Source organism: Oncorhynchus keta, unplaced genomic scaffold (assembly GCF_023373465.1).
Source record: "Oncorhynchus keta strain PuntledgeMale-10-30-2019 unplaced genomic scaffold, Oket_V2 Un_contig_1563_pilon_pilon, whole genome shotgun sequence".
NCBI lineage: Eukaryota > Metazoa > Chordata > Actinopteri > Salmoniformes > Salmonidae > Oncorhynchus > Oncorhynchus keta.
In genome coordinates, this window is record NW_026279434.1 from 49,434 (window position 1) to 66,486 (window position 17,053).

Below are 17,053 nucleotides of genomic sequence, written 5' to 3' on the forward strand. Positions count from 1 at the left end.
AGCCTTAATCATGTGATCTCTCTGTACAACCCTCAGTCCAGCCTTAATCATGTGATCTCTCTGTACAACCCTCAGACCAGCCTTAATCATGTGATCTCTCTGTACAACCCTCAGACCAGCCTTAATCATGTGATCTCTCTGTACAACCCTCAGACCAGCCTTAATCATGTGATCTCTCTGTACAACCCTCAGACCAGCCTTAATCATGTGATCTCTCTGTACAACCCTCAGACCAGCCTTAATCATGTGATCTCTCTGTACAACCCTCAGTCCAGCCTTAATCATGTGATCTCTCTGTACAACCCTCAGACCAGCCGTGATCATGTGATCTCTCTGTATAACCCTCAGACCAGCCATGATCATGTGATCTCTCTGTACAACCCTCAGTCCAGCCTTAATCATGTGATCTCTCTGTACAACCCTCAGTCCAGCCTTAATCATGTGATCTCTCTGTACAACCCTCAGACCGGCTGTGATCATGTGATCTCTATGTACAACCCTCAGATCAGCCTTAATCATGTGATCTCTCTGTACAACCCTCAGACCAGCCTTAATCATGTGATCTCTCTGTACAACCCTCAGACCAGCCTTAATCATGTGATCTCTCTGTACAACCCTCAGACCAGCTGTGATCATGTGATCTCTCTGTACAACCCTCAGACCAGCCTTAATCATGTGATCTCTCTGTACAACCCTCAGACCAGCCTTAATCATGTGATCTCTCTGTACAACCCTCAGACCAGCCTTAATCATGTGATCTCTCTGTACAACCCTCAGACCAGCCTTAATCATGTGATCTCTCTGTACAACCCTCAGACCAGCCTTAATCATGTGATCTCTCTGTACAACCCTCAGACCAGCCGTGATCATGTGATCTCTCTGTACAACCCTCAGACCAGCCGTAATCATGTGATCTCTCTGTACAACCCTCAGACCAGCCGTGATCATGTGATCTCTCTGTACAACCCTCAGACCAGCCGTGATCATGTGATCTCTCTGTACAACCCTCAGTCCAGCCTTAATCATGTGATCTCTCTGTACAACCCTCAGTCCAGCCTTAATCATGTGATCTCTCTGTACAACCCTCAGTCCAGCCTTAATCATGTGATGTCTCTGTACAACCCTCAGACCTAATCATGTGATGGCTCTCTGTACAACCTCAGACTCAGCCGTGATCAGATGGCTATCTCCAACCCTCAGGCTCCCTCTCATGGCTATCTCCAGTGGCTCCCTCTCCAGCCTAGATGGCTATCTCAAACCCTCCCCTCCTTAGATCATGTGATCTCTCCTGGCTACAACCCTCTCCTAGATGGTGATCTCTCAGTGGCAACCCTCCAGATGGCTATCTCCATGTGGCTCTGTACTCTCCTAGATGGCTATCTCCAGTGGCTCCCTATCCTAGATGGCTATCTCCAGTGGCTCCCTCTCCTAGATGGCTATCTCCAGTGGCTCCCTCTCCTAGATGGCTATCTCCAATGGCTCCCTCTCCTAGATGGCTATCTCCAGTGGCTCCCTCTCCTAGATGGCTATCTCCAATGGCTCCCTCTCCTAGATGGCTATCTCCAGTGGCTCCCTCTCCTAGATGGCTATCTCCAATGGCTCAATCTCCTAGATGGCTATCTCCAGTGGCTCCCTCTCCTAGATGGCTATCTCCAGTGGCTCCCTCTCCTAGATGGCTATCTCCAGTGGCTCCCTCTCCTAGATGGCTATCTCCAATGGCTCCCTCTCCTAGATGGCTATCTCCAGTGGCTCAATCTCCTAGATGGCTATCTCCAGTGGCTCCCTCTCCTAGATGGCTATCTCCAATGGCTCCCTCTCCTAGATGGCTATCTCCAATGGCTCAATCTCCTAGATGGCTATCTCCAGTGGCTCCCTCTCCTTCATGTGCCACCACATCCCGCATGCTCTGTCCCTCTAACAGAAACAGATGTGGAGGACTCAGGAGGGTAGGCATTAGGAGTGTCTTTGATGAGGTCCCAAAGTGTAACCCAGCACACACATGCACGTACACACACACACACACACACACACACACACACACACACACACACACACACACACACACACACACACACACACACACACACACACACACACACACACACACACACACACACACACACACACACACACACACACACAGATCCTTTGGCTGGCGTGACAGACGTTTCTTTTATCTCTACCCGGCCCTGGACGCCCACATTGTTTATCTGCACACGGAGACATGATGGTACGCCACGGGTCCTGACAGTCAGATACCACAGCCTGTGGAACCAAACAACCAGCGCATGCTTGACATCCCCGCCCACATACCCCGATATGTGATCTTACCTCCCATCAAATCCACCACAGTTCATCAACCCAGGAGAAATAACATTCTCCATTGTGTGGGAGATTGTGTGCATTACATGCATGTATAGGCATGCACATGAGTGTGTGTGTGTGTGTGTGTTACGGTTGTTTACAGATATTTACACATTTTACTAAGCATCCTGATCACAGGATGTCAGCAATTCACCTTTAGCTAGGTAGCTTCAAACAAAAACCACTAAGCTCCTCTCACTAGAGTACGGTATTGTTATGATATACTTATATACAGTACACTGTATGTGTGTGGACTGACCTGGCTCTTGTTGGTGACCCCTAGTATACTGTATGTGTGTGGACTGACCTGGCTCTTGTTGGTGACCCCTGGTATACTGTATGTGTGTGGACTGACCTGGCTCTTGTTGGTGACCCCTGGTATACTGTATGTGTGTGGACTGACCTGGCTCTTGTTGGTGACCCCTGGTATACTGTATGTGGGTGGACTGACCTGGCTCTTGTTGGTGACCCCTGGTATACTGTATGTGGGTGGACTGACCTGGCTCTTGTTGGTGACCCCTGGTATACTGTATGTGGGTGGACTGACCTGGCTCTTGGTTGGACTGACCCCTGGTGATACTGTATGTGGGTGGACTGACCTGGCTGGCTCTGTTGGTGACCCCTGGTATACTGTATGTGGTGACCCCTGGTATACTGTCTTGTGGTGTGGACTGACCTGGCTCTTGTTGGTGACCCCTGGTATACTGTATGTGGGTGGACTGACCTGGCTCTTGTTGGTGACCCCTGGTATACTGTATGTGGGTGGACTGACCTGGCTCTTGTTGGTGACCCCTGGTATACTGTATGTGTGTGGACTGACCTGGCTCTTGTTGGTGACCCCTGGTATACTGTATGTGTGTGGACTGACCTGGCTCTTGTTGGTGACCCCTGGTATACTGTATGTGGGTGGACTGACCTGGCTCTTGTTGGTGACCCCTGGTATACTGTATGTGTGTGGACTGACCTGGCTCTTGTTGGTGACCCCTGGTATACTGTATGTGTGTGGACTGACCTGGCTCTTGTTGGTGACCCCTGGTATACTGTATGTGTGTGGACTGACCTGGCTCTTGTTGGTGACCCCTGGTATACTGTATGTGGGTGGACTGACCTGGCTCTTGTTGGTGACCCCTGGTATACTGTATGTGTGTGGACTGACCTGGCTCTTGTTGGTGACCCCTGGTATACTGTATGTGGGTGGACTGACCTGGCTCTTGTTGGTGACCCCTGGTATACTGTATGTGTGTGGACTGACCTGGCTCTTGTTGGTGACCCCTGGTATACTGTATGTGGGTGGACTGACCTGGCTCTTGTTGGTGACCCCTGGTATACTGTATGTGGGTGGACTGACCTGGCTCTTGTTGGTGACCCCTGGTATACTGTATGTGTGTGGACTGACCTGGCTCTTGTTGGTGACCCCTGGTATACTGTATGTGTGTGGACTGACCTGGCTCTTGTTGGTGACCCCTGGTATACTGTATGTGTGTGGACTGACCTGGCTCTTGTTGGTGACCCCTGGTATACTGTATGTGTGGGTGGACTGACCTGGCTCTTGTTGGTGACCCCTGGTATACTGTTGGTGACCCCTGTATACTGTATGTGGGTGGACTGACCTGGCTCTTGTTGGTGACCCCTGGTATACTGTATGTGTGTGGACTGACTCTTGTTGGTGACCCCTGGTATACTGTATGTGTGTGGACTGACCTGGCTCTTGTTGGTGACCCCTGGTATACTGTATGTGGGTGGACTGACCTGGCTCTTGTTGGTGACCCCTGGTATACTGTATGTGTGTGGACTGACCTGGCTCTTGTTGGTGACCCCTGGTATCTGTGTGGGTGGACTGACCTGGCTCTGGTGACCCCTGGCTCTCTTCATCTCCTGTGGACTGACCTGGCTCTTGTTGGTCCCAGTATACTGTAATGTTGATGTTGACCAGGGCCTCCATCTTCAGGGGCAGCTCAGCTGTATGTGGGTGGACTGACCTGGGTCTTGGGTGACCCCTGGTATACTGTAGGGGAGGACTGGGGGGAAGAAACCCCTGGTATACTGTATGTGTGTGGAGAGGTTTTAGTGAGCAAGACTGGCTCATGGTCTAGGTTACTGAGTCCCTAAAGAGATTGCCTGCATTTGTTTACCTGTTAGTGTAGTGGCAGGGGTGTGTCTGTGTGTGATGAGACTACAGTGTTAACCTGTTGTTGTGACCCCTGGCAGGTGGACTGACCTGGCTCTGTTGTGATGAGACTACAGTGTTAACCTGTTAGTGTACCTGGCAGGGGTGTTTCTGTGTGTGATGAGACTACAGTGTTTACCTGTTAGTGTAGTGGCACCTGGCTCTTGGGTGTGTCTGTGTGTGATGAGACTGACCTGGTGTTTACCTGTTAGTGTAGTGGCAGGGGTGTGTCTGTGTGTGATGAGACTCAGTGTTTACCTGTTAGTGTGACCTGGCAGGGGTGTGTCTGTGTGTGATGAGACTGACCAGTGTTTACCTGTTAGTGTAGTGGCAGGGGTGTGTCTGTGTGTGATGAGACTACAGTGTTAACCTGTTAGTGTAGTGGCAGGGGTGTGTCTGTGTGTGATGAGACTACAGTGTTTACCTGTTACTGGTGTAGTGATGAGACTACAGTGTTTACCTGGGTGTGTCTGTGTGTGATGAGACTACAGTGTTTACCTGTTAGTGTACTGGCAGGGGTGTGTCTGTGTGTGATGAGACTACAGTGTTTACCTGTTAGTGTAGTGGCAGGGGTGTGTCTGTGTGTGATGAGACTACAGTGTTTACCTGTTAGTGTACTGGCAGGGGTGTGTCTGTGTGTGATGAGACTACAGTGTTTACCTGTTAGTGTACTGGCAGGGGTGTGTCTGTGTGTGATGAGACTACAGTGTTTACCTGTTAGTGTAGTGGCAGGGGTGTGTCTGTGTGTGATGAGACTACAGTGTTTACCTGTTAGTGTAGTGGCAGGGGTGTGTCTGTGTGTGATGAGACTACAGTGTTTACCTGTTAGTGTAGTGGCAGGGGTGTGTCTGTGTGTGATGAGACTACAGTGTTTACCTGTTAGTGTAGTGGCAGGGGTGTGTCTGTGTGTGATGAGACTACAGTGTTTACCTGTTAGTGTAGTGGCAGGGGTGTTTCTGTGTGTGATGAGACTACAGTGTTTACCTGTTAGTGTAGTGGCAGGGGTGTGTCTGTGTGTGATGAGACTACAGTGTTTACCTGTTAGTGTAGTGGCAGGGGTGTGTCTGTGTGTGATGAGACTACAGTGTTTACCTGTTAGTGTACTGGCAGGGGTGTGTCTGTGTGTGATGAGACTACAGTGTTTACCTGTTAGTGTAGTGGCAGGGGTGTGTCTGTGTGTGATGAGACTACAGTGTTTACCTGTTAGTGTACTGGCAGGGGTGTGTCTGTGTGTGATGAGACTACAGTGTTTACCTGTTAGTGTAGTGGCAGGGGTGTGTCTGTGTGTGATGAGACTACAGTGTTTACCTGTTAGTGTAGTGGCAGGGGTGTGTCTGTGTGTGATGAGACTACAGTGTTTACCTGTTAGTGTAGTGGCAGGGGTGTGTCTGTGTGTGATGAGACTACAGTGTTTACCTGTTAGTGTAGTGGCAGGGGTGTGTCTGTGTGTGATGAGACTACAGTGTTTACCTGTTAGTGTACTGGCAGGGGTGTGTCTGTGTGTGATGAGACTACAGTGTTTACCTGTTAGTGTACTGGCAGGGGTGTGTCTGTGTGTGATGAGACTACAGTGTTTACCTGTTAGTGTAGTGGCAGGGGTGTGTCTGTGTGTGATGTGGGTTGTAGCCAGACCTGGGCTCGAATAGTATTTATTTTCTTTCAAATACTTAAACTTCACTTCATTGAGATTTCCAGACGCAATGGAACCAATGCAACAATCCCAAAAGTGCAAACCCCACCCACCCTGGCACTTCATGTAGGCTCAATCAAATGCTCAAAGTATTAGAGAGGAAATATGAATCCTATTTAAACCCAGGTGTGGTTGTAGATGTGTGTCTGATGTGGCTATTCCCTAGTGTTCCTATTCAACGTACATGAGGACACCTGGGTATGTACGTGTACCTGTGTGAGTCGCTGGCCAGTGGAGCTGGAGTTCTGATTGGTTGGGGTCAGTTTGCCTAGGTTGAGGTTGGGGTTCATGCTGCGTTCACGCTCCTCCTGGTAAATGTGGTCGCGTTCGCTCTCGTGGAGGTTCAGGAAGTTCTGCATAGCTTTGAGGTTGACCAGGAGTGACTGGGAGGCCTGGCGAGGGTCCTCCTCTTTACGAAGGATCTCAGACAGCAGGCCCTGAGACACAAACACGCGCGCAAATGTCAGGTCTCTTAGCAAGGACCCTCCAAGTAACCTCTCATACTCTAATTCTCTCATTACATCTCTCTCTCTCTCTCTCTCTCACACACTCTACTCTACTCTACTCTACTCTACTCTACTCTACTCTACTCTACTCTACTCTACTCTACTCTGCTCTCCTCCACTCTTCTCCACTCTCTTTAGGTATGAATGTCCCTATGTCAGTGTATTGGTCTTTCTCAACAGTCAGTATCAGTGCAGTGGAGTTATATTCATCTTTCAGAACACTCATATGACATGCTAGGGATTTAGACAGGTCTCTACTGATGACAAACCAACTCTGAGACCCTTCAAAAGCTACAGTGGTCACAGTTCTGGCCGTGGATCCCACTTTTTCTGGATATGTAGTCCGTTGCACTCAAAGATCCATAAGCTCCCCGAAGCTTCTGCGCATGTGCAGACCACGTGTGTTTCAGCTACTCTGGCGAACGTTGTTGTTTAATAAAGTTAGATCAAAGCTGAATCAATGTCGGCAAGATCCCATAACGATCACAGTATTCTACATTACAGAACTCAATATAATAGCCTAGTGTAACTTCACTGGAAGAAACAACACTGCATTTAATAGTGCATGATAATTATTCAAGTTTTACCGGTGAAACATCCATGCAGCATCATTCTGCATAGTGACCATCTGATCTCAGTCTCAGTGATGAGGGATGCAGTGTTGTTTAGAAGTAGTCTACAGTGTTGTTTAGAAGTAGCCTACAGTGTTGTTTAGAAGTAGCCTACAGTGTTGTTTAGAAGTAGCCTACAGTGTTGTTTAGAAGTAGCCTACAGTGTTGTTTAGAAGTAGCCTACAGTGTTGTTTAGAAGTAGCCTACAGTGTTGTTTAGAAGTAGCCTACAGTGTTGTTTGGAAGTAGCCTACAGTGTTGTTTAGAAGTAGCCTACAGTGTTGTGTTGTTTAGAAGTAGCCTACAGTGTTGTTTAGAAGTAGCCTACAGTGTTGTTTAGAAGTAGCCTACAGTGTTGTTTAGAAGTAGCCTACAGTGTTGTTTAGAAGTAGCCTACAGTGTTGTTTTAGCCTACAGAAGTAGCCTACAGTGTTGTTTTTAGTGTTGTTTAGAAGTAGCCTACAGTGTTGTTTAGAAGTAGCCTACAGTGTTGTTTTTAGAAGTAGCCTACAGTGTTGTTTGAAGTAGCCTACAGTGTTGTTTAGAAGTAGCCTACAGTGTTGTTTAGAAGTAGCCTACAGTGTTGTTTAGAAGTAGCCTACAGTGTTGTTTAGAAGTAGCCTACAGTGTTGTTTAGAAGTAGCCTACAGTGTTGTTTAGAAGTAGCCTACAGTGTTGTTTAGATGTAGACTACAGTGTTGTTTAGGTAGACAGTGTTGTTTAGAAGTAGCCTACAGTGTTGTTTAGAAGTAGCCTACAGTGTTGTTTAGAAGTAGCCTACAGTGTTGTTTAGAAGTAGCCTACATGTAGCCTACAGTGTTGTTTAGAAGTAGTCTACAGTGTTGTTTGAAGTAGCCTACAGTGTTGTTTAGAAGTAGCCTACAGTGTTGTTTAGAAGTAGCCTACAGTGTTGTTTAGAAGTAGCCTACAGTGTTGTTTAGAAGTACCAGTGTTGTTGTTAGAAGTAGCCTACAGTGTTGTTTAGAAGTAGACTACAGTGTTGTTTAGAAGTAGCCTACAGTGTTGTTTGTGTTGAAGTAGCCTACAGTGTTGTTTAGAAGTAGCCTACAGTGTTGTTTAGACAGTGTTGTAGAAGGACTACCTACAGTGTTGTTTAGAAGTAGCCTACAGTGTTGTTTAGAAGAGCCTACAGTGTTGTTTAGAAGTAGCCTACAGTGTTGTTTTAGCCTACAGTGTTGTTTAGAAGTGGCCTACAGTGTTGTCTTGAAGTAGCCTACCTACAGTGTTGTTTAGAAGTAGGCCTACAGTGTTGTTTAGAAGTAGCCTACAGTGTTGTTTAGAAGTAGCCTACAGTGTTGTTTAGAAGTAGCCTACAGTGTTGTTTAGTAGCCTACAGTGTTGTAGAAGTAGCCTACAGTGTGTTTTGTCTTGTTGAAGTAGCCTACAGTGTTGTTTAGAAGTAGCCTACAGTGTGTGTTTAGAAGTAGTCTACAGTGTTGTTTAGAAGTAGCCTACAGTGTTGTTTAGAAGTAGCCTACAGTCTACAGTGTTGTTTGTAGCCTACAGTGTTGTTTAGAAGTAGCCTACAGTGTTGTTTAGAAGTAGCCTACAGTGTTGTTTAGAAGTAGCCTACAGTGTTGTTTAGAAGTAGCCTACCTACAGTGTTGTTTGTACTACAGTAGCCTACAGTGTTGTTTAGTCTACAGTGTTTAGTAGCCTACCTACAGTGTTGTTTAGAAGTGGACAGTAGCCTACAGTGTTGTTTAGAAGTAGCCTACAGTGTTGTTTAGAAGTAGCCTACAGTGTTGTTTCTGTGTTGAAGTAGCCTACAGTGTTGTTTAGAAGTAGCCTACAGTGTTGTTTAGAAGTAGCCTACAGTGTTGTTTAGCCTACAGTCTTGTTTAGTCTACAGTGTTGTTTAGCCTACAAGTAGCCTACAGTGTTGTTTAGTGTTGAAGTAGCCTACAGTGTTGTTTAGAAGTAGCCTACAGTGTTGTTTAGAAGTAGCCTACAGTGTTGTTTTTAGTGTTGTTTAGAAGTAGCCTACAGTGTTGTTTAGAAGTAGCCTACAGTGTTGTTTAGAAGTAGTCTACAGTGTTGTTTAGAAGTGTAGCCTACAGTGTTGTTTGATGTAGACTACAGTGTTGTTTAGAAGTAGTCTACAGTGTTGTTTTAGAAGTAGTCTACAGTGTTGTAGCCTTGTTTAGAAGTAGCCTACAGTGTTGTTGTGTTGAAGTAGCCTACAGTGTTGTTTAGAAGTAGTCTACAGTGTTGTTTAGAAGTACCTCTACAGTGTTGTTTAGAAGTAGTCTACAGTGTTGTTTTAGAAGTGTTGTTTAGTAGCCTACAGTGTTGTTTGAAGTACCTACAGTGTTGTTTAGAAGTAGTCTACAGTGTTGTTTAGAAGTAGTGAGCCTACAGTGTTGTTTAGAAGTAGTCTACAGTGTTGTTTAGTGTAGCCTACAGTGTTGTTTAGAAGTGGCCTACAGTGTTGTTTAGAAGTAGCCTACAGTGTCTGTTTAGATGAGCCTACAGTGTTGTTAGCCTACAGAAGTAGCCTACAGTGTTGTTTACAGTGTGAAGTCTACAGTGTTGTTTAGAAGTAGCCCTACAGTGTTGTTTAGAAGTAGCCTACAGTAGCCTACAGTGTTGTTTAGAAGTAGCCTGCCTACACAGTGTTGTTTAGAAGTAGCCTACAGTGTTGTTTAGAAGTAGCCTACAGTGTTGTTTGAAGTAGCCTACAGTGTTGTTTAGAAGTAGCTCTACCACAGTGTTGTTTAGAAGTAGCCTACAGTGTTGTTTAGAAGTAGCCTACAGTGTTGTTTAGAAGTAGCCTACAGTGTTGTTTAGAAGTAGCCTACAGTGTTGTTTAGAAGTAGCCTACAGTGTTGTTTAGAAGTAGCCTACAGTGTTGTTTAGAAGTAGCCTACATTTGTTGTACCTAAAGTAGCCTACAGTGTTGTTTAGAAGTAGTCTACAGTGTTGTTTAGAAGTAGTCTACAGTGTTGTTTAGAAGTAGTCTACAGTGTTGTTTAGCCTACAGTCAGTCTACAGTGTTGTTTAGAAGTAGCCTACAGTGTTGTTTAGAACCCTACAGTGTTGTTTAGAAGTAGCTCTACAGTGTTGATTAGAGAGGAGCCTACAGTGTTGTTTTAAGTAGCCTACAGTGTTGTTTAGACAGTAGTCTACAGTGTTGTTTAGAAGTAGCCTACAGTGTTGTTTAGAAGTAGCCTACAGTGTTGTTTAGAAGTAGCCTACAGTGTTGTTTTAGCCTACAGTTTAGAAGCCTACAGTGTTGTTTAGAAGTAGCCTACAGTGTTGTTTAGTAGCCTACAGTGTTGTTTAGAAGTAGCCCTAGCCTACAGTGTTGTTTAGAAGTAGCCTACAGTGTTGTTTAGAAGTAGCCTACAGTGTTGTTTAGAAGTAGCCTACAGTGTTGTTTTTACAGAAGTAGCCTACAGTGTTGTTTAGCCTGAAGTAGCCTACAGTGTTGTTTAGAAGTAGCCTACAGTGTTGTTTAGAAGTAGCCTACAGTGTTGTTTTAGCCTACAGTGTTGTTTAGCCTACAGTGTTGTTTTAGAAGTAGCCTACAGTGTTGTTTAGATGAGCCTACAGTGTTGTTTAGAAGTAGCCTACAGTGTTGTTTAGAAGTAGTCTACAGTGTTGTTTAGAAGTAGCCTACAGTGTTGTTTAGAAGTAGCCTACAGTGTTGTTTAGAAGTAGCCTACAGTGTTGTAGAAGTTAGTGTTGAAGTAGCCTACAGTGTTGTTTAGAAGTAGCCTACAGTGTTGTTTAGAAGTAGCCTACAGTGTTGTTTAGAAGTAGCCTACAGTGTTGTTTAGAAGTAGCCTACAGTGTTGTTTAGAAGTAGCCTACAGTGTTGTTTAGAAGTAGCCTACAGTGTTGTTTTAGCCTACAGTGTTGTTTAGAAGTAGCCTACAGTGTTGTTTAGAAGTACCAGTGTTGTTTAGTAGTCTACCTACAGTGTTGTTCTAGAAGTAGCCTACAGTGTTGTTTAGACAGTTTAGTCTACAGTGTTGTTTAGAAGTAGCCTACAGTGTGTTTGTAGTCTACAGTGTTGAAGTAGCCTACAGTGTTGTTTAGAAGTAGCCTACAGTGTTGTTTAGAAGTAGCCTACAGTGTTGTTTAGAAGTAGTCTACAGTGTTGTTTAGAAGTAGCCTACAGTGTTGTTTAGAAGTAGCCTACAGTGTTGTTTAGAAGTAGCCTACAGTGTTGTTTAGAAGTAGCCTACAGTGTTGTTTAGAAGTAGCCTACAGTGTTGTTTAGAAGTAGCCTACAGTGTTGTTTAGAAGTAGCCTACAGTGTTGTTTAGAAGTAGTCTACAGTGTTGTTTAGAAGTAGCCTACAGTGTTGTTTAGAAGTAGCCTACAGTGTTGTTTAGAAGTAGCCTACAGTGTTGTTTAGAAGTAGCCTACAGTGTTGTTTAGAAGTAGCCTACAGTGTTGTTTAGAAGTAGCCTACAGTGTTGTTTAGAAGTAGTCTACAGTGTTGTTTATAGCCTACAAGTAGCCTACAGTGTTGTTTAGAAGTAGTCTACAGTGTTGTTTAGAAGTAGCCTACAGTGTTGTTTAGAAGTAGCCTACAGTGTTGTTTCAGAAGTAGCCTACAGTGTTGTTTAGAAGTAGCCTACAGTGTTGTTTAGAAGCTAGCCTACAGTGTTGTTTAGAAGTGGTCTACAGTGTTGTTTAGAAGTAGCCTACAGTGTTGTTTAGAAGTAGCCTACAGTGTTGTTTGAAGTAGCCTACAGTGTTGTTTAGCTAGCCTACAGTGTTGTTTAGAAGTAGCCTACAGTGTTGTTTAGAAGTAGCCTACAGTGTTGTTTATAAGTAGTCTACAGTGTTGTTTAGAAGTAGTCTACAGTGTTGTTTAGAAGTAGCCTACAGTGTTGTTTAGAAGTAGCCTACAGTGTTGTTTATAAGTAGTCTACAGTGTTGTTTAGAAGTAGCCTACAGTGTTGTTTAGAAGTAGCCTACAGTGTTGTTTAGAAGTAGCCTACAGTGTTGTTTAGAAGTAGCCTACAGTGTTGTTTAGAAGTAGCCTACAGTGTTGTTTAGAAGTAGCCTACAAGTAGTCTACAGTGTTGTTTAGAAGTAGCCTACAGTGTTGTTTAGAAGTAGCCTACAGTGTTGTTTAGTTAGTCTTCAGTGTTGTTTAGAACTAGTCTACAGTGTTGTTTAGAAGTAGTCTACAGTGTTGTTTTAGAAGTAGCCAACAGTGTTGTTTAGAAGTAGTCTACAGTGTTGTTTAGAAGTAGTCTACAGTGTTGTTTAGAAGTATCCTACAGTGTTGTTTAGAAGTAGTCTACAGTGTTGTTTAGAAGTATCCTACAGTGTTGTTTAGAAGTAGTCTACAGTGTTGTTTAGAAGTAGCCTACAGTGTTGTTTAGAAGTAGTCTACAGTGTTGTTTAGAAGTAGCCTACAGTGTTGTTTAGAAGTAGCCTACAGTGTGTTGTTTAGAAGTAGCCTACAGTGTTGTTTAGAAGTAGTCTACAGTGTTGTTTAGATCAGCCTGTTTAGCCTACAGTGTTGTTTAGAAGTAGCCTACAGTGTTGTTTAGAAGTAGCCTACAGTGTTGTTTAGAAGTAGCCTACAGTGTTGTTTAGAAGTAGCCTACAGTGTTGTTTAGAAGTAGCCTACAGTGTTGTTTAGAAGTAGCCTACAGTGTTGTTTAGAAGTAGTCTACAGTGTTGTTTAGAAGTAGCCTACAGTGTTGTTTAGAAGTAGCCTACAGTGTTGTTTAGAAGTAGCCTACAGTGTTGTTTAGAAGTAGCCTACAGTGTTGTTTAGAAGTAGCCTACAGTGTTGTTTAGAAGTAGCCTACAGTGTTGTTTAGAAGTAGTCTACAGTGTTGTTTAGAAGTAGCCTACAGTGTTGTTTAGAAGTAGCCTACAGTGTTGTTTAGAAGTAGCCTACAGTGTTGTTTAGAAGTAGCCTACAGTGTTGTTTAGAAGTAGCCTACAGTGTTGTTTAGAAGTAGCCTACAGTGTTGTTTAGAAGTAGCCTACAGTGTTGTTTAGAAGTAGCCTACAGTGTTGTTTAGAAGTAGCCTACAGTGTTGTTTTTAGTGTTGAAGTAGCCTACAGTGTTGTTTATAAGTAGCCTACAGTGTTGTTTAGAAGTAGCCTACAGTGTTGTTTAGAAGTAGCCTACAGTGTTGTTTAGAAGTAGCCTACAGTGTTGTTTAGAAGTAGCCTACAGTGTTGTTTAGAAGTAGCCTACAGTGTTGTTTAGAAGTAGCCTACAGTGTTGTTTAGAAGTAGTCTACAGTGTTGTTTAGAAGTAGCCTACAGTGTTGTTTAGAAGTAGCCTACAGTGTTGTTTAGAAGTAGCCTACAGTGTTGTTTAGAAGTAGCCTACAGTGTTGTTTTGTCTTTAGAAGTAGCCTACAGTGTTGTTTAGAAGTAGCCTACAGTGTTGTTTAGAAGTAGCCTACAGTGTTGTTTAGAAGTAGCCTACAGTGTTGTTTAGAAGTAGCCTACAGTGTTGTTTAGAAGTAGCCTACAGTGTTGTTTAGAAGTAGCCTACAGTGTTGTTTAGAAGTAGCCTACAGTGTTGTTTAGAAGTAGCCTACAGTGTGACTGAGTGAACGAATCTTAGAGCAGATGGTGCTAACAAACTGCAGCCATCCTACCTGTGTATTTTGCCCAGTGGCGCGTGTTGTTGAGTTTTGGCCACATGAGAAAACAATTTGCTGTTGTTTTTTGTCTTCCAGTAAAGTTATACTAGGCTATTATATTGGTTTATGTAATGTAGAATACTGTGATCGTTATGTGATCTGGCAGACATTGATTCTGCTTTGATCTAACTTTATTAAACAACACCAGAACCATTGGCCTGTGTAGCCTGTTATTGGAGTAGCCTGTTCTCTGAGTAGCCTGTTCACTGAGCAGCCTGTTCTCGGAGTAGCCTGTTCACTGAGCAGCCTGTTCTCTGAGTCGCCTATTCTCTGAGTCGCCTATTCTCTGAGTCGCCTATTCTCTGAGTAGCCTGTTCACTGAGCAGCCTGTTCTCTGAGTAGCCTGTTCTCTGAGTAGCCTGTTCTCTGAGTAGCCTGTTCACTGTGTCAGCCTGTTCTCTGAGTAGCCTGTTCTCTGAGTAGCCTGTTCACTGAGCAGCCTGTTCTCTGAGTCGCCTGTTCTCTGAGTAGCCTGTTCTCTGAGTAGCCTGTTCTCTGAGTAGCCTGTTCACTGAGCAGCCTGTTCTCTGAGTAGCCTGTTCTCTGAGTAGCCTGTTCACTGAGCAGCCTGTTCTCTGAGTAGCCTGTTCTCTGAGTAGCCTGTTCTCTGAGTAGCCTGTTCTCTGAGTAGCCTGTTCTCTGAGCAGCCTGTTCTCTGAGTACCCTGTTCTCTGAGTACCCTGTTCTCTGAGTACCCTGTTCTCTGTGTACCCTGTTCTCTGAGTACCCTGTTCTCTGTGTACCCTGTTCTCTGTGTACCCTGTTCTCTGAGTACCCTGTTCTCTGTGTACCCTGTTCTCTGTGTACCCTGTTCTCTGAGTACCCTGTTCTCTGAGTACCCTGTTCTCTGAGTACCCTGTTCTCTGAGTACCCTGTTCTCTGAGTACCCTGTTCTCTGTGTACCCTGTTCTCTGTGTGTAAAGTAGAGACTATAAACATGTGCAGAAGCTTTGGGGGCTCCGGTCTTTTAGTGCTGTGGACCAAAGAACCTGAAAAAATGAGACCCGCATTGATGTATTGATGTCAATGGGAGATTAAGTGAAAATTCAACTTAAGTGGAGGTTTCAGTGCTTAGAAATGGAAGTGGAAGGGAAGGTAGATGTCTCACCTGTGTGCGGTTGAAGGCCACCCTGGCGAACACAGCCTGAGAGACGCTGGCCCTCTTCAGCTCCTCTCTGACCTGATGGTAGATGTCCGGACAGACCTCCACGGCCGACGGATTCATCCCAGGATCGGTGAGGACTCCTGGGGCTTTGCAGGAGCGCGGGATGGGTGGGTGGTTGAGGAACTGTTGGTGCTGCTGCTGGTGGAGGGCCTGCGGACCGTGCTGGTGGGCTAGCAGGCGGCTAACAGCTAGCTGCTGGTTGATGAGGTGGGCCATGGCCAGTTGTTGCCTGACCATCTGAGGGCTGAGCTGGGGGGAGAGGAGACCGCCCGGGCCCAGTAAGGGTTGGAGGGAGGCCGGAGGACCGGGAGGGGGCGCCTGGCCTCTGGGCGGTGGGCTGTGGTGGTGCTGGGCATGGGGTGAGTGCTGCTGAGACAGGTGGGGGAGGGCCTGTTGCTGGCTGGGGGTTTGGGGGTCCCCTAGTCCAACCTTGAGGGGTAACCCTCCAAGCTGGGTTGGTGGGGTCAGGTGAGAGGGGGGGCGCTGTCCCAGGCCACATACGTCTGACATGCTGTCCCTCTCCACTGCAGATACAAACAGACATGGTGGTGAGAGGAGGTCTGAAGAGATCTCAATACCATCTATATACTGTTCAGATACTATATATATATATACACAGGTAATGGGCGTTCTTTCCAACCCACCTTTAATATCAGGTTTATCCCGTCCTGACCACATCTTCTCCAGGTATTCACCTGTAGTGAAGTCACATGCCATTATATCAGACTGGTTATCAAAACAATACACTTATAGAGTACAGTAGGTAGGTTACACAGCATTCAACTACATTTTATCCATGTATTTATCCATCCATCCAGCCATGCAATTGACATCAACAGAAGGTCCTAAGACTGACAAGTAGATCCTCCAATCAGATTCTGAGGTGACTACGCTAATCCAATGGGAATGTCCCATTCCCCGTTTTACAACATCTGGAGGGCTGCAGTGTGTTTGTCTTTTGGGACCGCAGAACAGAACAGAACAGAACTAATACTATGGACTGTAGGGAACCTGATCCCCCTCCCTCACCCCTCACCCCTCCCCTGTCAGACCACAGGCACCATTTATCTCCTCTCCCACTTCTCCCTGTGTTTGGGGTCTGGTGTCAACTTTGATCTGCCTCCATGTTGGAATGACAGTGTTAAACAGGGAGGAGGGCGTAAGGAGAGGGTACATGGTCTGCTATGAGGTACAAGTGTGTGTGCATGCACTCTGTATGTGTTGCGCGTGTGTGTGCCATGCCCTGTGTGTGTGTGTGTGTGTGTGTGTGTGTGTGTGTGTGTGTGTGTGTGTGTGTGTGTGTGTGTGTGTGTGTGTGTGTGTGTGTGTGTGTGTGTGTGTGTGTGTGTGTGTGTGTGTGTGTGTGTGTGTGTGTGACTTTTCCCTGAGTGTGTGTGTGTGTGTGTGTGTGTGTGTGTGTGTGTGTGTGTGTGTGTGTGTGTGTGTGTGTGTGTGTGTGTGTGTGTGTGTGTGTGTGTGTGTGTGACGTTTGTGTGTGTGTGTGTGACGTTTCCCTGTGTGTGTGTGTGTGTGTGTGTGTGTGTGTGTGTGTGTGTGTGTGTGTGTGTGTGTGTGTGTGTGTGTGTGTGTGTGTGTGTGTGTGTGTGTGTGTGTGTGTGTGTCTGTGTAGACGTTTCCCTGAGTGTAATACCATGCATCATGCTGGTGTATGTCTCTAATACCATGCATCTGTGTAAGGGGATCTCCCAGTGTGGAGTGGCAAGCAGCTGCTTCTGATTAGAGACTGAAAGTGTTTGGTTTTCTCTGCTATATTAAGGGTGACATTAAAAGATTATGTAAACCATGCATCATGCTGGGGTCTCTATAGAGCTGTCTCTAATACCATGTATCATGGTGGGGTCTCTAGTCTCTATAGAGCTGTCTCTAATACC

The 17,053-nt window shown here is 45.5% G+C and overlaps 1 protein-coding gene and 1 long non-coding RNA gene across 2 annotated transcripts in view; both read right to left on the bottom strand.

The window, feature by feature from the left end:
• LOC118382055 (DNA-binding protein SATB2-like) overlaps nucleotides 1–17,053 on the bottom strand; it is a 61,967-nt gene that overhangs the window by 9,966 nt on the left and 34,948 nt on the right. The window contains exons 7-9 of the mRNA XM_052502502.1: nucleotides 15,806–15,856; nucleotides 15,105–15,685; nucleotides 6,434–6,658 (exon numbers count right to left, since the gene is read on the bottom strand). Of these exons, the coding sequence (XP_052358462.1) occupies nucleotides 6,434–6,658; nucleotides 15,105–15,685; nucleotides 15,806–15,856 (857 nt within the window). The remainder of the gene's footprint in view (nucleotides 1–6,433; nucleotides 6,659–15,104; nucleotides 15,686–15,805; nucleotides 15,857–17,053) is intronic.
• Nucleotides 2,648–3,881, bottom strand: LOC127919071 (uncharacterized). Its single transcript, XR_008101854.1, has 3 exons — nucleotides 3,233–3,881; nucleotides 3,089–3,136; nucleotides 2,648–2,671 (listed from the first exon to the last, which is right to left on the bottom strand). It is a non-coding gene; the product is annotated as an uncharacterized LOC127919071 (long non-coding RNA).